The sequence below is a fragment of the Lotus japonicus genome, chromosome 4, assembly GCF_012489685.1.
Source record: "Lotus japonicus ecotype B-129 chromosome 4, LjGifu_v1.2".
Taxonomy (NCBI): Eukaryota; Viridiplantae; Streptophyta; class Magnoliopsida; order Fabales; family Fabaceae; genus Lotus; species Lotus japonicus.
The window spans coordinates 79,312,854-79,327,262 of NC_080044.1; the positions used below are offsets into that span (position 1 = coordinate 79,312,854).

At 34.8% G+C, this 14,409-nt stretch overlaps 4 protein-coding genes across 5 annotated transcripts; 3 read left to right on the forward strand and 1 right to left on the reverse strand.

The window, feature by feature from the left end:
• The first annotated feature begins 864 nt into the window (after positions 1-864).
• On the forward strand, positions 865-1,608 carry LOC130710931 (thaumatin-like protein). Its single transcript, XM_057560322.1, has one exon. The coding sequence runs from the start codon at positions 894-896 to the stop codon at positions 1,419-1,421; it is 528 nt and encodes a 175-aa protein (XP_057416305.1). The 5' UTR covers positions 865-893; the 3' UTR covers positions 1,422-1,608.
• Positions 1,609-3,829: 2,221 nt separating this feature from the next.
• On the forward strand, positions 3,830-6,709 carry LOC130710929 (bifunctional UDP-glucose 4-epimerase and UDP-xylose 4-epimerase 1). The gene is made up of 9 exons (XM_057560321.1): positions 3,830-4,211; positions 4,310-4,359; positions 4,457-4,592; positions 4,737-4,838; positions 5,349-5,576; positions 5,769-5,850; positions 6,028-6,110; positions 6,225-6,316; positions 6,453-6,709. Exons 1-9 carry the CDS (start codon positions 4,008-4,010, stop codon positions 6,535-6,537), a joined length of 1,062 nt encoding a protein of 353 aa, XP_057416304.1. The 5' UTR covers positions 3,830-4,007; the 3' UTR covers positions 6,538-6,709.
• Positions 6,710-8,748: 2,039 nt separating this feature from the next.
• On the reverse strand, positions 8,749-12,582 carry LOC130710928 (CBS domain-containing protein CBSCBSPB1-like). Of its 2 annotated transcripts, none has more exons than XM_057560319.1 (15): positions 12,412-12,582; positions 12,173-12,328; positions 11,647-11,806; positions 11,374-11,506; positions 11,071-11,241; positions 10,860-10,941; positions 10,633-10,746; positions 10,455-10,521; positions 10,256-10,361; positions 10,116-10,183; positions 9,904-10,013; positions 9,695-9,828; positions 9,449-9,534; positions 9,269-9,358; positions 8,749-9,127 (listed from the first exon to the last, which is right to left on the reverse strand). In XM_057560319.1, exons 2-15 carry the CDS (start codon positions 12,295-12,297, stop codon positions 8,954-8,956), a joined length of 1,620 nt encoding a protein of 539 aa, XP_057416302.1. In that variant the 5' UTR covers positions 12,298-12,328; positions 12,412-12,582; the 3' UTR covers positions 8,749-8,953. The 2 variants fall into 2 exon arrangements, with proteins under 2 accessions (XP_057416302.1, XP_057416303.1); XM_057560320.1 differs by having other exon boundaries at positions 11,104-11,241; positions 12,412-12,581.
• A 1,118-nt stretch (positions 12,583-13,700) lies between these two features.
• LOC130715453 (uncharacterized) lies at positions 13,701-14,277 on the forward strand. The gene has a single exon (XM_057565549.1). The coding sequence runs from the start codon at positions 13,812-13,814 to the stop codon at positions 14,019-14,021; it is 210 nt and encodes a 69-aa protein (XP_057421532.1). The 5' UTR covers positions 13,701-13,811; the 3' UTR covers positions 14,022-14,277.
• The last annotated feature ends 132 nt before the right edge of the window (positions 14,278-14,409 follow it).

Genomic DNA, 14,409 nt, shown 5'->3' on the forward strand with positions numbered 1-14,409 from the left:
AAGTGAATGGATTTGAGATGATAGATAAAATAATGTGTGCATGTAATAAAACTCCTTCAAATATAATAATTTGCATGTAAATAAAAAAATTAATTGAATTATATGGGGGCGTTTGTTTCAAGGTTTGAGATCACATTTCCGGGAATGTTATTCCCAGGAATATGATTATCGGGTATGTTATTCCTGGTTAAATTTTATAAATGTGTTTGGTAAGTATTTTGTATTCCCAGGAACATTTTAAAATTTTCTTAATTTAAAAATTAAAAAAACTTAAAAATAGAGGTAAAAATGATAAATTATGGAAGAAGTGAAAAGTTACATTCATCTTTCCCATGGGAATGTAAGATTCCCAACATTTTTCATGGGAATCAATATGAAGGAAATCATGGGAATTGTGGAAGTTATTTTATTCCCGGGAATGATTGATACCCAGAAATCTTAGTTTCCAATCTTGTAACAAACGCAGAAATGTTCATTCCCAGCCTTTATATTCCCGGGAATCTCTTTCCAAATCTTGAAACAAACGCCTCCTGTATATTTTGCTAGCACCAACAATACTCTTATAAATTAGTGATATAATAGGTAGATGTGATATAAATTAGATAAAAATAAATTATAAGAGAAAGTGTTTAACGAGAAAATTGAGTATACCAATATATCATAACTCAAATCATTCAAGTCTGGGGTCTGCAAAGAATAGTAGCACTACATACTTTTCAATTGCCGCCACTTCACGTATGTGTGCTGTATTATTAGTGTGACAGCATAGAATAGATAACACTAGACTTTTCCATTTTCCACCACATTACGTATTATCAGTGTGTCAGCTTCTCCGATCATGGCCTATATAAATATCGGTGCTCACATCCTAGTTTACTCACCCCAAACTCAAAATGGCTCTCATGAAAACCTCCCTCTTCTCCCTCATTGCTCTCTGCTTCACCTTAGCACAAGCAGCAAGGTTCGACATCACGAACCGCTGCTCCTACCCCGTGTGGCCTGCCTCTTTGCCCGGCGGCGGGAGGAGGTTGAACTCAGGCGAGACATGGCCCCTGAACTTGAATGCCGGCTCATCAGGCCGAATTTGGGGCCGAACCGGGTGCAACTTCGACGGCTCAGGCCGTGGCAGTTGCCAGACCGGTGACTGCGGTGGCGCGCTGAGCTGCTCTCTATCCGGTAGACCACCCACCACACTTGCTGAATTCACATTGAACGGAGGGAACAATCAGGATTACTACGATATCTCGGTGATTGACGGGTTCAATGTTCCGATGGAATTTAGTCCCACGTCGAATGGGTGCACACGTTCATTGAGATGCAATGCTGATAAATGCCCTGATGCTTATCTCTACCCTAGTGATGATACAAAGACGCACTCGTGTCCCGGTGGAACCAACTACAGGGTTGTCTTCTGCCCATGAAGTTGAACATAACAATTAACAACCTTATATGTGGTCTCTGACAATCAGTCATAGACATATATACCTCTAAAATAAAGAAAATAAGGTGTCTGCACTTTGAGTGTCGTACTGTAATGCTTATGCTTCTATTCTAAAGGACTTTGTAAGATTATAATAAATTGCCGTGTCAACAAAACTTATTTGTCTACGTGCATGCTTCTCAGGGGCCGAGAATATGTGCGACTTTTCTTCATTTTAGGTGTTCGGTTTCTCTTTTATTTAACGCGCAGAAGAAAGAATCAAATTTCATCTTTACACTTCTGGTGGTGGCTAGTTCAAATTAATGTCATCTTTCATTTTGGTCCTTAGAAATTTGTAGCTAGACATTTGGAGTGAACAACAATTAAGTGAATGAAAATTGAATGCGTATTTCCACAAAAAGAAAATTGAATATGGATAATATGAAAACCAATTATCCGCTGAATAATGGTCACACCAATGATTTTATATTATATTTTAACACGTTCTCTCACGTAAGAGTTATTTGAGCTTGATGCGTGGATAATGTACATGTTCACTCTTAAATTCAACTTTTTAAAATCGAATTCTAGACCACTTGGCCATTAACGCTCTGATACAATGTCAAACAACTAATTATCTCAAAAACATAAACACTACATGTATGAATAATTTTATATTTATTTGTAAGTAGCATTGAGTGGAATATAATTGGAAAAAGTAGAGAAGTGTGAATATAATTGTAGTTGCATAAAGAGGATTGGAATATACTAAGGGTATATACATTTGTTTGCAATAATTAAAATATATAATTGATTGTCGGTGTTTCTAGCCATGTATATCTTCGGAGATTGACCTACGTACCCTACCAACGACACATGCATGATGCATGCCCACACTTAAATAAATAGAAATACCAAACTGATATAACTCCTAGCTGACCATCTCAAGCAAGAATTGCATGAATTAGTAATGGCTTCATAGAAATGGTAGAAGGAACATATGTTTAACAGGAAAAAAAAAATTACAAAGTTAATATATGCAACATGCACGATTAGTTGTGCCATCATCGCCTGATAATTCATATGATGTGTGTGCTTACTTCCTTTGCCACATGGCTACACACTACAATTTTTTTTTTTGTCAATAATAGATTATCATTGAAAAAGGCCAAAGGCCCAAAGACACAAGGATACAAAGCTGAACATACACAGCCGAGTGATACAACAAGATAAAAACAAAGCTATGCTAGCAGTGTAAAAGTAGTGTGGAAAACAGTTTGACTACAAAATTTTTTAATTTTATTGGCAATACAATGTGTTCATTTAGGTTACAATTCAATTTCAAAAAAAAGGTTACAATTCGAACAATGGGCCGTTAGCCCACTTTGGCGTTGTGGCGATAATGGGTTAGATCAATCCATGGAATGTGGATCCAGAGAACATTGGCCTAAAACAATATCCAACACACACTTATTCTATTGAAAAAAAAAACACATAAATGTCATTTTTATATTGATCTCTCCTCAATTTTGCAAAAATGTATTGACATTCTCTCATTCATATTTCATTTAGAACAACATAAGAGTGTCAATCATAAAACTTAAGGGCCGGAAGTCGATGTAGTTATGGTAAATCTCATAAGAGGTAGTGCAATGTTTCTGATAAAATAGAAGTGGTTATTAAAACACTAAAGGGGATAGTGTAAAAATAATAAATCTTAGTAGAAGTTTAGTACTACAATTTTTCTTTTAAAAGAAATAAAAAATAAATTCTGCATCCCAAGGTTGCCCGCACACGCTGCCTCTAACCTCTTATCCTGGAACGTTGAAAACAAAATGCTTCAGACAAGTAACCATGTTTGTCCTCACTCCTCATGTAGTTTAAACATCCTAAATCCAAACAACACAATTAATTGCAAAAAAAAAACTAAATAACCATTTGAAAATTGAAAACTCTAAATTAGCAGCACTGATGAAATCACATCATTCACTTTCCTTAAAATATTAATTCAAGTATTAAAAAAGAATAAATACTCAATACAAAATTAAAACTTAAAATTTATAGTAACGAAACAAAAAAATTGAACATTTATTCTATATCAGAAATCATAAAAGTAGTATTTAAATAAATATTTTAAATTATTTAACTATATTACTTCTTTTCGGATATATTTTAATAGTTTTCATTGCTAATAAATGAGCGTTTGTTTTATCAGTATCATCTCCCTTGCACTCTACACTCAACAGAGTAGATGATGATGATGATGAAGATGACAACTGGCCCATGACGGGAGATGACGTGGCGGCTCAATCCAAATCCCAAAAACTGAACATGGGGACCCACGCGCAAAACATAAAATAATTATGAAGAATGAAAGGTAAAAAGCGCGCGCCAAATCTAAACTAATGAGAATAATTACTAATTAGTAAAGATAAGAACACACTAAAACAACCCCAACATTAACATTCCCTAAAAATAATTAATTCATTCCATTTCATTACCCAAGCAAGCACATTTCTCGTGCTTCCAATTCTCTCGCTCCCTATAAATTCTCACACACCAAATTCTATCCCCAAATTCAAACAAGATGGTATCATCATCCTCGCCGCAGCAGAAGATTCTGGTCACCGGCGGTGCCGGCTTCATCGGCACTCACACGGTGGTTCAGCTTCTCCATGACGGCTTCCATGTCTCCATCATCGACAATTTCGATAATTCCTGCATGGAAGCCGTCGACCGTGTCCGTGAAGTCGTTGGCCCTCACCTCTCCAAAAACCTCCAATTCACCCAGGTAGGTCTCTCTTTAATTCTTCATCCTTCATCAATTTCAAAATTCAAAAAATTGTTTGTATATTCACTAAATTGTGCATTTCTGCTCTCGTTTTGCAGGGTGATCTCAGGAATAAGGATGACTTGGAGGAAATCTTCTCCAAAACAAAGTAATCAATTGAATTTCTGGATTTTTGTTTTGCTTGTTTCTGTTTGATTAGTAAAGTTTGTAGTGTATAATTGATTTTTTTTTTTGAAATGGATCAGATTCGATGCTGTGATTCACTTTGCTGGGCTAAAAGCGGTTGGAGAAAGCGTTGCGAATCCCCGTCGCTATTTTGATTTCAATCTCGTTGGCACCATCAATCTCTATCAAGCTATGGCCAAGTATAACGTTAAAAAGGTATCAAACTTCAATATTTTGACCATATTATTAATTTTTTTTTTATTTTGACTTCAATATTTGTAGATCATTTTATATATTCATCTTTCATGTTAACCCCAGTGTCTTTCATATTGATATGGTATATGTGTTCATGCTGCACAGATGGTTTTCTCTTCATCTGCAACAGTTTATGGCCAACCTCAAAAGATACCTTGCGTGGAGGATTTTGATTTACAAGCCATGAATCCCTATGGACGCACCAAGGTAACTTCTATAGGATGTTTGTTTGGTTCCGCCGTAAAATGCTTTAGAATCACTTTTCTGTTAAAAGCTACCGATCTTATGTTTTTTTTTATAGGCAAATGTTAGTTGTTAGTAATGATAGTAAATTAGTCTTTCCTTCGGGTTCGAACCCTAGACCCTTCAACCTTCATCGCACCTAACCCTTATGTCCCCTAACTCTTACTACTTGAGCTAACCTTTGGGGGCTACTGATCTTATGTGTTATGTCCTGAGTAAATTTGCCTTTATTTGTTGCAAGTTGAGAAACCAAACATGTCTTTAGATTGTTTTGGATTACTTTTTATTAATTTATTGTGTTGGGGGCTTGTTGTTTTCAATTCAATAATTTATATGAGTGTGATGTTGGCAATTGTACAAAGTATGAATGAACTTACTTGAGTAGTTGAGTACTTGAGTTAACTACCTGCTTTTGGGTTCTAATGCTTTGTCTGTCTGTTTGCTCTGACACTAATTGAGTTCAATTCACTGTAGCTTTTCCTGGAAGAAATTGCCCGGGATATCCAGAAAGCTGAGCCAGAATGGAAGATCATTTTATTGAGATACTTCAATCCAGTAGGGGCGCATGAGAGTGGAAAACTTGGTGAAGATCCTAGAGGCATCCCAAATAACCTCATGCCTTACATTCAGCAAGTAGCTGTTGGAAGGTTACCTGAACTCAATGTATATGGTCATGATTATCCTACAAGAGATGGCTCTGCGGTGCGTGAAAGTCACACAATTAACATCCTATATAATTGATAATAATTATTTTAAAAACATATACTTGCACCAGACTAGCCATTGTCACAGTTGGGATAAATTGTTGGGTGGTCAAGCAAATAATAGCATAGATATATTTCTTACTCCTGCCAAAATGCTTACCCTCCTTTCTCTTATCTTTTGCAAAATAAGATCCGGGACTATATCCATGTGATGGACTTAGCAGATGGTCACATTGCAGCTCTGAGAAAGCTTTTCACCACAGAGAACATAGGTAATTTGTTCTTTACCTAGCCTTATATATCCATATGAACAAACTTGTTATCTGTTAGAATATTAGGCATTTACTAGAACTGCAACATGATCATGAGCGATTGTATCGGAGTGTTCTAGCAATTGTAGATTGATTATCTTGAGTTTCTGTATGCTAATGTGACAAATTGGTCCTCAGGTTGTACTGCTTATAACCTGGGAACTGGTCGGGGTACATCTGTGCTTGAAATGGTTACTGCATTTGAGAAAGCTTCTGGCAAGGTAATTATAAATCTTCCTGATACACTTGTAGAATTCTGCATGTGCGCATACAAAAACTAATGAAATTAATTATGTCTGAAGCTTTACCTTTTTCCATTTATATGATATCTTCAGAAAATTCCTGTTAAATTGTGTCCAAGAAGGCCGGGAGATGCCACAGAGGTTTATGCATCTACAGAGAAAGCTGAGAAAGAACTTAGTTGGAAGTAAGTAACTGATTAGTAACACATAGCAAGCTGGTTAAATTGGTTGCACATAAACAAGTTGAAGAGGTTTTTCTTTCATTTCACCTTGTGTTTCATGTACTTGTTTTGATGTTGTTCGCTTTGATCTATTGTTCAGGGCAAAGTATGGTGTAGAAGAGATGTGCAGGGACCAATGGAATTGGGCAAAGAACAATCCATGGGGTTACTCGGGGAAGCCTTGAATTATGTACTTCCCCTACCAATATTTTCATACAAATAGGCTATTCATCCCTTTGATGACTTGTGATTTGTCTAATCGCTTTGATGTATAAATCCTTGAGAATAATTCGAACTATTTCTATACAGTCTGATGATCACAACCAAAGATTGGGTCATATCAGCTGGATTTATTTATATGGGTATTCATCATGCGATCCAATTAAAACTGAAAAACCAGTCCAAAATACTCAAAATTCAATCAAAACAAAAACCGAACAAATTATGTATAGTTCTCCAAAATTTTATAAAATGTGGTTCGTGTGGAAGAAAATAAAACAAAGTTACTGAGATAATCAGAAACCTTTTTGGCTATGTTTGGCATGTCATTTCAGCTAGCTTATAGCTTATTTTACTAGCTTAAAGCTTATTTGACTAGCTTAAAAGCTCTTCAAAAGTGTTTGGTGAAGGAGCTTATTTTAGTAGCTTAAAGCTTTAAGTTATAAGCTATCTCAGGTAGCTTATAGCTTAAAGCTTATAGCTTATTAAATTTATTCTCATTTTTATCCTTATTATTTTATTAAAATTCTACCATTACCCTTATATATTTATAAAAACACTAAACATATTTTTCCCTCACACTTACATATGCAGTTTCCGCCACCATTCCCGCCACATCACTGCGCACCACAAGTATTATAAATATTATATTAATAAAAATAAATAAAAATTAATATTATATTTTTAAGATGATAAATAACTGAAGCTAATAAAAATATTTAAAGTGATAATAATTTTAATATTAATATTATATTGGTATTAATGTGAAAATAAAGTAATGTTAAATATAAAAATAATTATACAAGTATGTCTTTTTATGTCATTTTACAATTTCAGCTTGTTTAACAGCTAGTTTTACCAAACACTTTTGTTTCAATCACGTAGCTTTTCAGCTATCAGCTTTCAGCTAGCTTATCAGCTTTCAGCTATCAGCTAGCTTATAAGCTTTCAGCTAGCTTTTCAGCTTTCAGCTAACTTATCAGCTAAACATGTCAAACATAGCCTTTATATCAGGGAATGAAAGTATCACCAAATGTTGCAACCAAGTACTCTGTAACCTACCTGTCAACTTCATTCTGATATATGCACAGCAATAGAATACTCAACTTTGATATAAAGGACATCAAATAAGGATTAACACGGCAAGATTAGATGATAAGGAAACATAGTAAGTTTACTGTTTTTACACTGAACTTTAGCAACGAAATGATATAATGATGGGTACGATGGAAAGTGAATCAAAATATCAAATTGCTTAGCAGCAGAAAGTAATAGTAGCTTGCAACAAACGAATATAGAGTTCAACAATTAGGAATCCTCCTAAAGAAAAAGACCACACCCGGATAGTAAAACCCACTCAGGGGCCAACTAGGTGACTGATGACGAATCTTTTGATTGGATTATCATATATGATTAGAGGTTTTTCGCCTATTTGCATTCTTCGCATATTTTTTATACTTTTCCTTAATGAGCTTAGATATTTTTTATTTCCATTTTATTTGAGTATCTTTCTTGTTGAGATTTATCGTAACATTTTGTCTTCTTTACCTTCCTTCAAAATATCTTTTTATAGTTATCAATTTATTTATTTTTTCTGTTATACTTTTATCACTTTTCCCTAATAATCATTTATTTATATACTCCGTTTATATACATTTATTAACTTTAATAGTAAGGCTTGAAATCATTTGGGCCGATTTAGTGTCTTCTTCACCGTCTCTTTAATAAAATTGTGTCATTTTATTTAAAAATTAATCATGTAAAGTTATGCTGTAATTTCATACTTTTTTCAATTGACATGTCACATTTTTATTAGTGGAATACACCAAATGAGTTAATCGTTCTTATAAAACAAACAAATATACTTGCGATTTGATTTTTATTAATATACCGAAGATAATAGCTTTTTAAGAAGATTTGAGTAACTCACTAACTTGTAACATTGTCTCTTAAAAAACAGTACAAACTTGCAACATTGTCATGGGTTTATCTTATTGTTCTAAACAAATCAAAATAAACTACTTGCACTTAACATTTATATGGTAAACTGCAGAACTCATTTTTTCTCATCAACTTAATCTTGATCTCTGGTTTATCATTAACTTGTCATACAAGAATAAAAGAGACATATGGTTATGTCGTTCTTTCGTGAGTTGATGAGTTATGAAACCTTGAGCTACAAAATTACATGCAGCTAGCAAACAATTATATGCATACATGTTTATAAGCTGATAGCACAAATAAATGCTTTTGCTTTTTTCCCCATTTGTACAAATTGTTAGAACTTATGGATTGGCAAGCCCAAAAAGTGTGCCCCTCCGAAGTTCTAACTAACTTCAGCTCTACCCTTTACCCCAGACAAAAACTTGGTTCTTTCTCTCATTATCTTTGTCTCAACAAAGCCAAAAGGCCTATGCCGGCAATAATTGCAGCTCCAGCAGTAACAACACTATATGCTGAGGCCCATACTTCTGAGTTAGCATATTCCAAACTTCTTAATGTTGTATCAGTTCCATAATCACGTGTTCCTGAGTAGTCTAAGTGCAACCTCAATCCCTACGAAATTCATCAATGAAAATCAAACATTAACCTACATTGTTCCAAGTCCATGTCTCTTCAATATATATATATATAACTGTCCCCTTTAAGATAAATTCAATTCTCAAGATACAAGACCAATAAATAGATCCATCATACCTTCAAACCAGCTGTCCTTGCATGTTCCACAGCTGCAGCAAGATCACCATCAGAAGCTAGTACAACTCTATCATGTTCTTCATCTTCGTACTACATAAAATTGATTAGCTTGCATCAGGAGAATGGGGAAATATTGGCTTACTAATAAAGATATAATGCAATCAAATAATCAAAAGATACCATTATTTGGGGTAGATTATCGGGGTTAATCTCAGCACCGACTCTTTGAATAATGGAAGCTATAACCTCTGTTAAGCTTCGTGTATCTAAAGTTGCATTCAAATACACAAACCACTCAATTGACAAATTTTATTGAACAATCAATTAACTTGAAATAGTTACTTTAGGCAATAAACAAGTGACTTGTGCAAAATTACTCGTTTAGATAAAAAGAATTTTAAAGTAGAGGTCTGAATGTTGACATACCACATGTGAATCTATGTAACCTTCCCCTGTTATCTTGTATTTTGAAGGAAAATGCGCTATTTGTGCTTGATGCAAGATAAGACATAGATCTCCCTGTTTCTCCTCCCTCAGAAATCATTTTTGTGGAAATGTCACTGGAAAATCATCAATTAAGTGTAAGTACATTAAAAGTTCACTTTTTTTCCTACAAACATCGACACACATATAACCTTTGTGAATCTTCTTCATCGTCATTCGGAGTCAAGGACATCGCAGAATCCCAAAATTTTTGTATCATGGAGCTAGTAGCTTCATTGTTCATATTTGCACTATTTCCAACCTAATTAGTGGAGAAAAGTGAAATCATCATAGCAAATATTTAGTAAAGATAGGTCATATGCAGCTAAAAAATGTATATTTAGTATCATAATTTGGAGTATACCTTACTGGCTGTCGCCACAGCAGCATGAGTAATATGGATCACATCAACCATAGCAACAACAATGCCATCTGTTCAACCACCCAATTCAGAAAAATAGCAGCCTAAAAACTTGTTACTTATATCATATTTTATTCTATTACCTCTATCAACCACAGGAAGATGCAAAAACTTTCCATCATGCATAGTGTGAAGTGCATCAACAATTGGTGTATCAAGTGTAGCACATTCTGGATTTGGAGTCATGACCTGTACATGGTTTTCAATATTTGTAAAGAAAGGACAAGAGATATAAGAAGGATAATTTTTTATGTTACATAGAAAGAAAAACATCAATTATACCTTCTCAACAAGAGTTGACGATGGAGGAAGCTTATGTGCCACTACCCGCATCAAGATATCTCTTGAACTAAAATTTGAATGCAAGTTAATTATATAGTCCATCAAAGTTAATTTGATGATAACAATGAATGACTTTTCAAAATCAGATGATTTGTGGAAATTTTCTCTACACACTTACGTAAGGATACCACAAGTTTTGTCATCAACTGTCACAATAGCAGAATTCACATGGAATTCAAGCATCTTATTTGTTGCTGTCAAAATAGTGTCTGATGGTGAAACAGTTGCAACCCTGAAAAGTGTCATTATCATTTGAATCAACTTGGGATGAATAAACATACAAAAGTTACAACTAATTAAGGTAATTTTTATTCATCTCAAGCAAAAAAAAAATGTATTACCTACTTTGAATTCTCAGGAATTATTGTAGACAATGATGGCTTGAAAATCCTCTCCCGAAGAGTCTCAATGAATGATGAATTGGAACCTATACAAAGAACAAATTAGCATGAAATGAAACTAGGTTAGTAGAATTAATTAAGAAAATAAATAAAACACTATCTAATTAATTATATCCAAATAAGTTAGACATGTAAAAATAAAATACTCTACAAACCAGTAGCAGATGTTCCCAAGTGTTTTTCGATACCTTCAACAGCTGCTGCAATTGCCTTTCCTTTCTCAGCTGCCCTTTCCATTCGAGCAATGGCATCATATAAACACTTTGCTATGTCAAGTAAGGCAACAACTTCTCCATTCTCCACCACAGGTAAATGTCTGAATTTTCCTATATAAATAAATCATCACTGTATTCAAAGGGCAGGATACAACAAATAACAACTAGCTAAGAACTTTTCAGTTTTCAGCTAACTTATCAGTTAGACATGTTAAACTGACATAGCCTATGTGTACTATTAACCTTGAACCATCTTTTGGAGGGCTTCCACAGCAAGAGTGTCAGTAAGGACAAATACTGGATTCCTTGTCATAACCTTGGAAACTGGTGTCTCTTCAAGATTAATCTCACGAGCAGTAACTCTTGTCGCTATGTCCTTAAACCAAAAACAAAGAGACAATAACAAGTTACATATGTTAAAACTACAAGAAATGAAGAAGAAAAGTCCCACTTATTCCAAAAAATTTCTCCTTTTTATTTCTAGTGATTCATGAAAAGATGACTAAATAATAATACCTTATCTGTGAGGATCCCACAAAGCAAAGCATTAGAATCAGTTAGTAATAAAGCATCTACTCTGCGAGAAGCCATCCGGCGACATGCTTCATAAACATTTGTTGTCTCAGGTATTGTTAATGCCTTTGAGAGCCGCAATGATTTCACTGTTCTCTCTCCCCTAATTCAATTCATAACAAAAACATGATCATCATCCCCTGATCTAAACAGATAAATGTATCATTTTCTCCTCTTAAATATTTCACATGAAGCTACCACAATTCACAAATTTTTTTATTAAGATGATATAACAAGGTGATTTAATTACTTATTTACAACATTGTAATGAATCAATTAGATTAAGCCATATTTCCTAGACATTTTTTTTCATTTCACCTTTGCTAGAAAACACTTATTTGACATTGACATTTTGAAGGTAACTTTCATTCTAACAAATATCATAGATAAGTACCTTGAACATGAAAATACAAATCTATCATAAGAAGTGTTGAGAATAATTAAAGAAGAATTGGAGAAGAGAGCATACGTGCGCATAGGCGTAAATGATTTACGAGCGGCAAGGTCAAGCGTTGTAAACTCAGTGACCTTCTTCTTCCGTGGGCTATCCGACAATGAACTGCTCATTCGAGAAGAACCACCTTGACTTGACATTTTCTCCTTATAACCTTGTTATATAAAATACCTGGACAAAACAAATCATTGAATTCAAAATGGAAGAGAAATGAATCCATAATGAAACAAACTCAAAAGTTATTATAAACTCACAAAGTGAAACTTAACACCAAAAAAATTGTAATGATGTGTAAGAGTAGCTATGAAAATGAGACAAGTTGATTGGGTTTGGAAGAACGGGGGCAGGGGTGGTCGGGAATGTGATCGGAGAAGGGGATTCCCGTTGACCAGCCCGTGGGAGAGAAAGAGAGATAGAGAAGGAACGTTGTGTACGTAGCTTGGTGAAAAAAGGTAATGTGATGGGATAGGAGAACTTGAAGCCGATTTGAATGGCTTTAATGTCAAAGCTACACATGTCACAATATTTTTGTACCTATGTCAAAATGTGAATCAAATCATCTGATCTATATACAACAACTATAATATTTCATGTTCAGGGATCGATCTCTCATCACTTATACCAACTTGATTGTTGAGAAAACAAGATTTCTTACAACATCTACTCAAAACTTACATATTTTGAAACTAAAATCAAGGAATAAGCTTGTTTGCTTTACTATACATAGTTCATTAAATAAAATATATTTCCTGCACCATTTACTGATAAGCAAAATTAACAGGCTATGCTTCCATTTACTGAACCATGTTCCCAGTCTCAAATTGAATATGAGAACTTTTTAAGTACATCAAAGGCTATATGTCAATGAGTTCTTATTATGAAATAATTTAATGAAAACATGCATATCATCTCGGAGCTAGTACATTTCACCAATATATTTCAAACATGGTTAACATGCCATTGCGCCACAATAGCAGCGGATCGGCTGTTGGTCACAACACTGAAGGTCATAGCGGCACGAAAATCGCGTAACGGATGGTGATATGAGTATACAATATACAATTGCCATAACGTGTGTGCAAGCCCAATTCAATGTTCTTCAAGGCCCAAACTTGTTCATCATAACATGGAAAAAAGGAAAAGCCAGGCCCACAAAACAAAAACACAAAACAGTGTGCTGCCATACCGACCTGTTTTTGGATCTGTTTTCGAGATTAACAAATTTCAAAAAAAAAAAAGAGTAAAAAAGTAGTATTGTATTTGTAGTAGTACTAAATTTCATTTCATTTCAATAATAGGGGTAGCTCAGTTTGCAACGTAGAGTGAGTGTGTGATGAAGTTCGATTCCTACACAATACACTATGAAGAAGATGGATGATGAGCCTTAACTGTGTTTGTGAGTGATTAAATCCTGAATCTGGCGGCATCCAAAGGGTGATTGGGTACCAGACGCTTATCGGAAAAAAAAATCAATCTCAATTCACCGAATCCCTATTGTGACGAGGCACGAGATCAGAGCCGTCCAAATCACAATAAAAATGATACAGACATGTTGAACAAACGTGAGTGACTCACTCACTACGTTGCTGTTTTCCCCCAAATTCCCAAATCAAAATTGAAACCGTCACTTCTTGCAATTTCTAGGGTTCCTTCAATGGCTGATTGGGGTCCGGTGGTGATAGCGGTGGTGCTGTTCGTGCTTTTGAGCCCAGGGCTGTTGTTTCAGATTCCGGCGAGTGGAAGAGTGGCTGAGTTCGGAAACATGCAAACAAGTGGTGTTTCCATTCTGGTTCACGCCATCATCTACTTCGGACTCATCACTATCTTCGTCATTGCCATTGGCGTTCACATCAACACTGGGTAAACAAACATAGAGAAAAGGGATCTGAAAATGTATTTTGATTTTATTTATAGTATGTATGTTTGATCTATGTTTCCTTGTTAGTAGTATGTTTGTACTGAATCTGTATGTATGTACTTTGGTGGTGTTGTTAGGGATAAGATAAGGATCACATTGTTTGTAGGCTTGATTCCAGTTTGGGTCCCTGATGTTTTACAAATATGCGATCTGCATCCCCTGTATTTAAAATGTGCGGTCAAACTCCCTCATGTTTCTAAAACGGTCGATTGCAGCCCTTCCGTTCATTTGTGTCAGTTGACCAAACGAAAATGCTGATGTGTCACTTATTTAATTCATAAAATATAAACTACTAACTGGTGACGGAAATAATCCGTCACAAAACCCTTCAGCC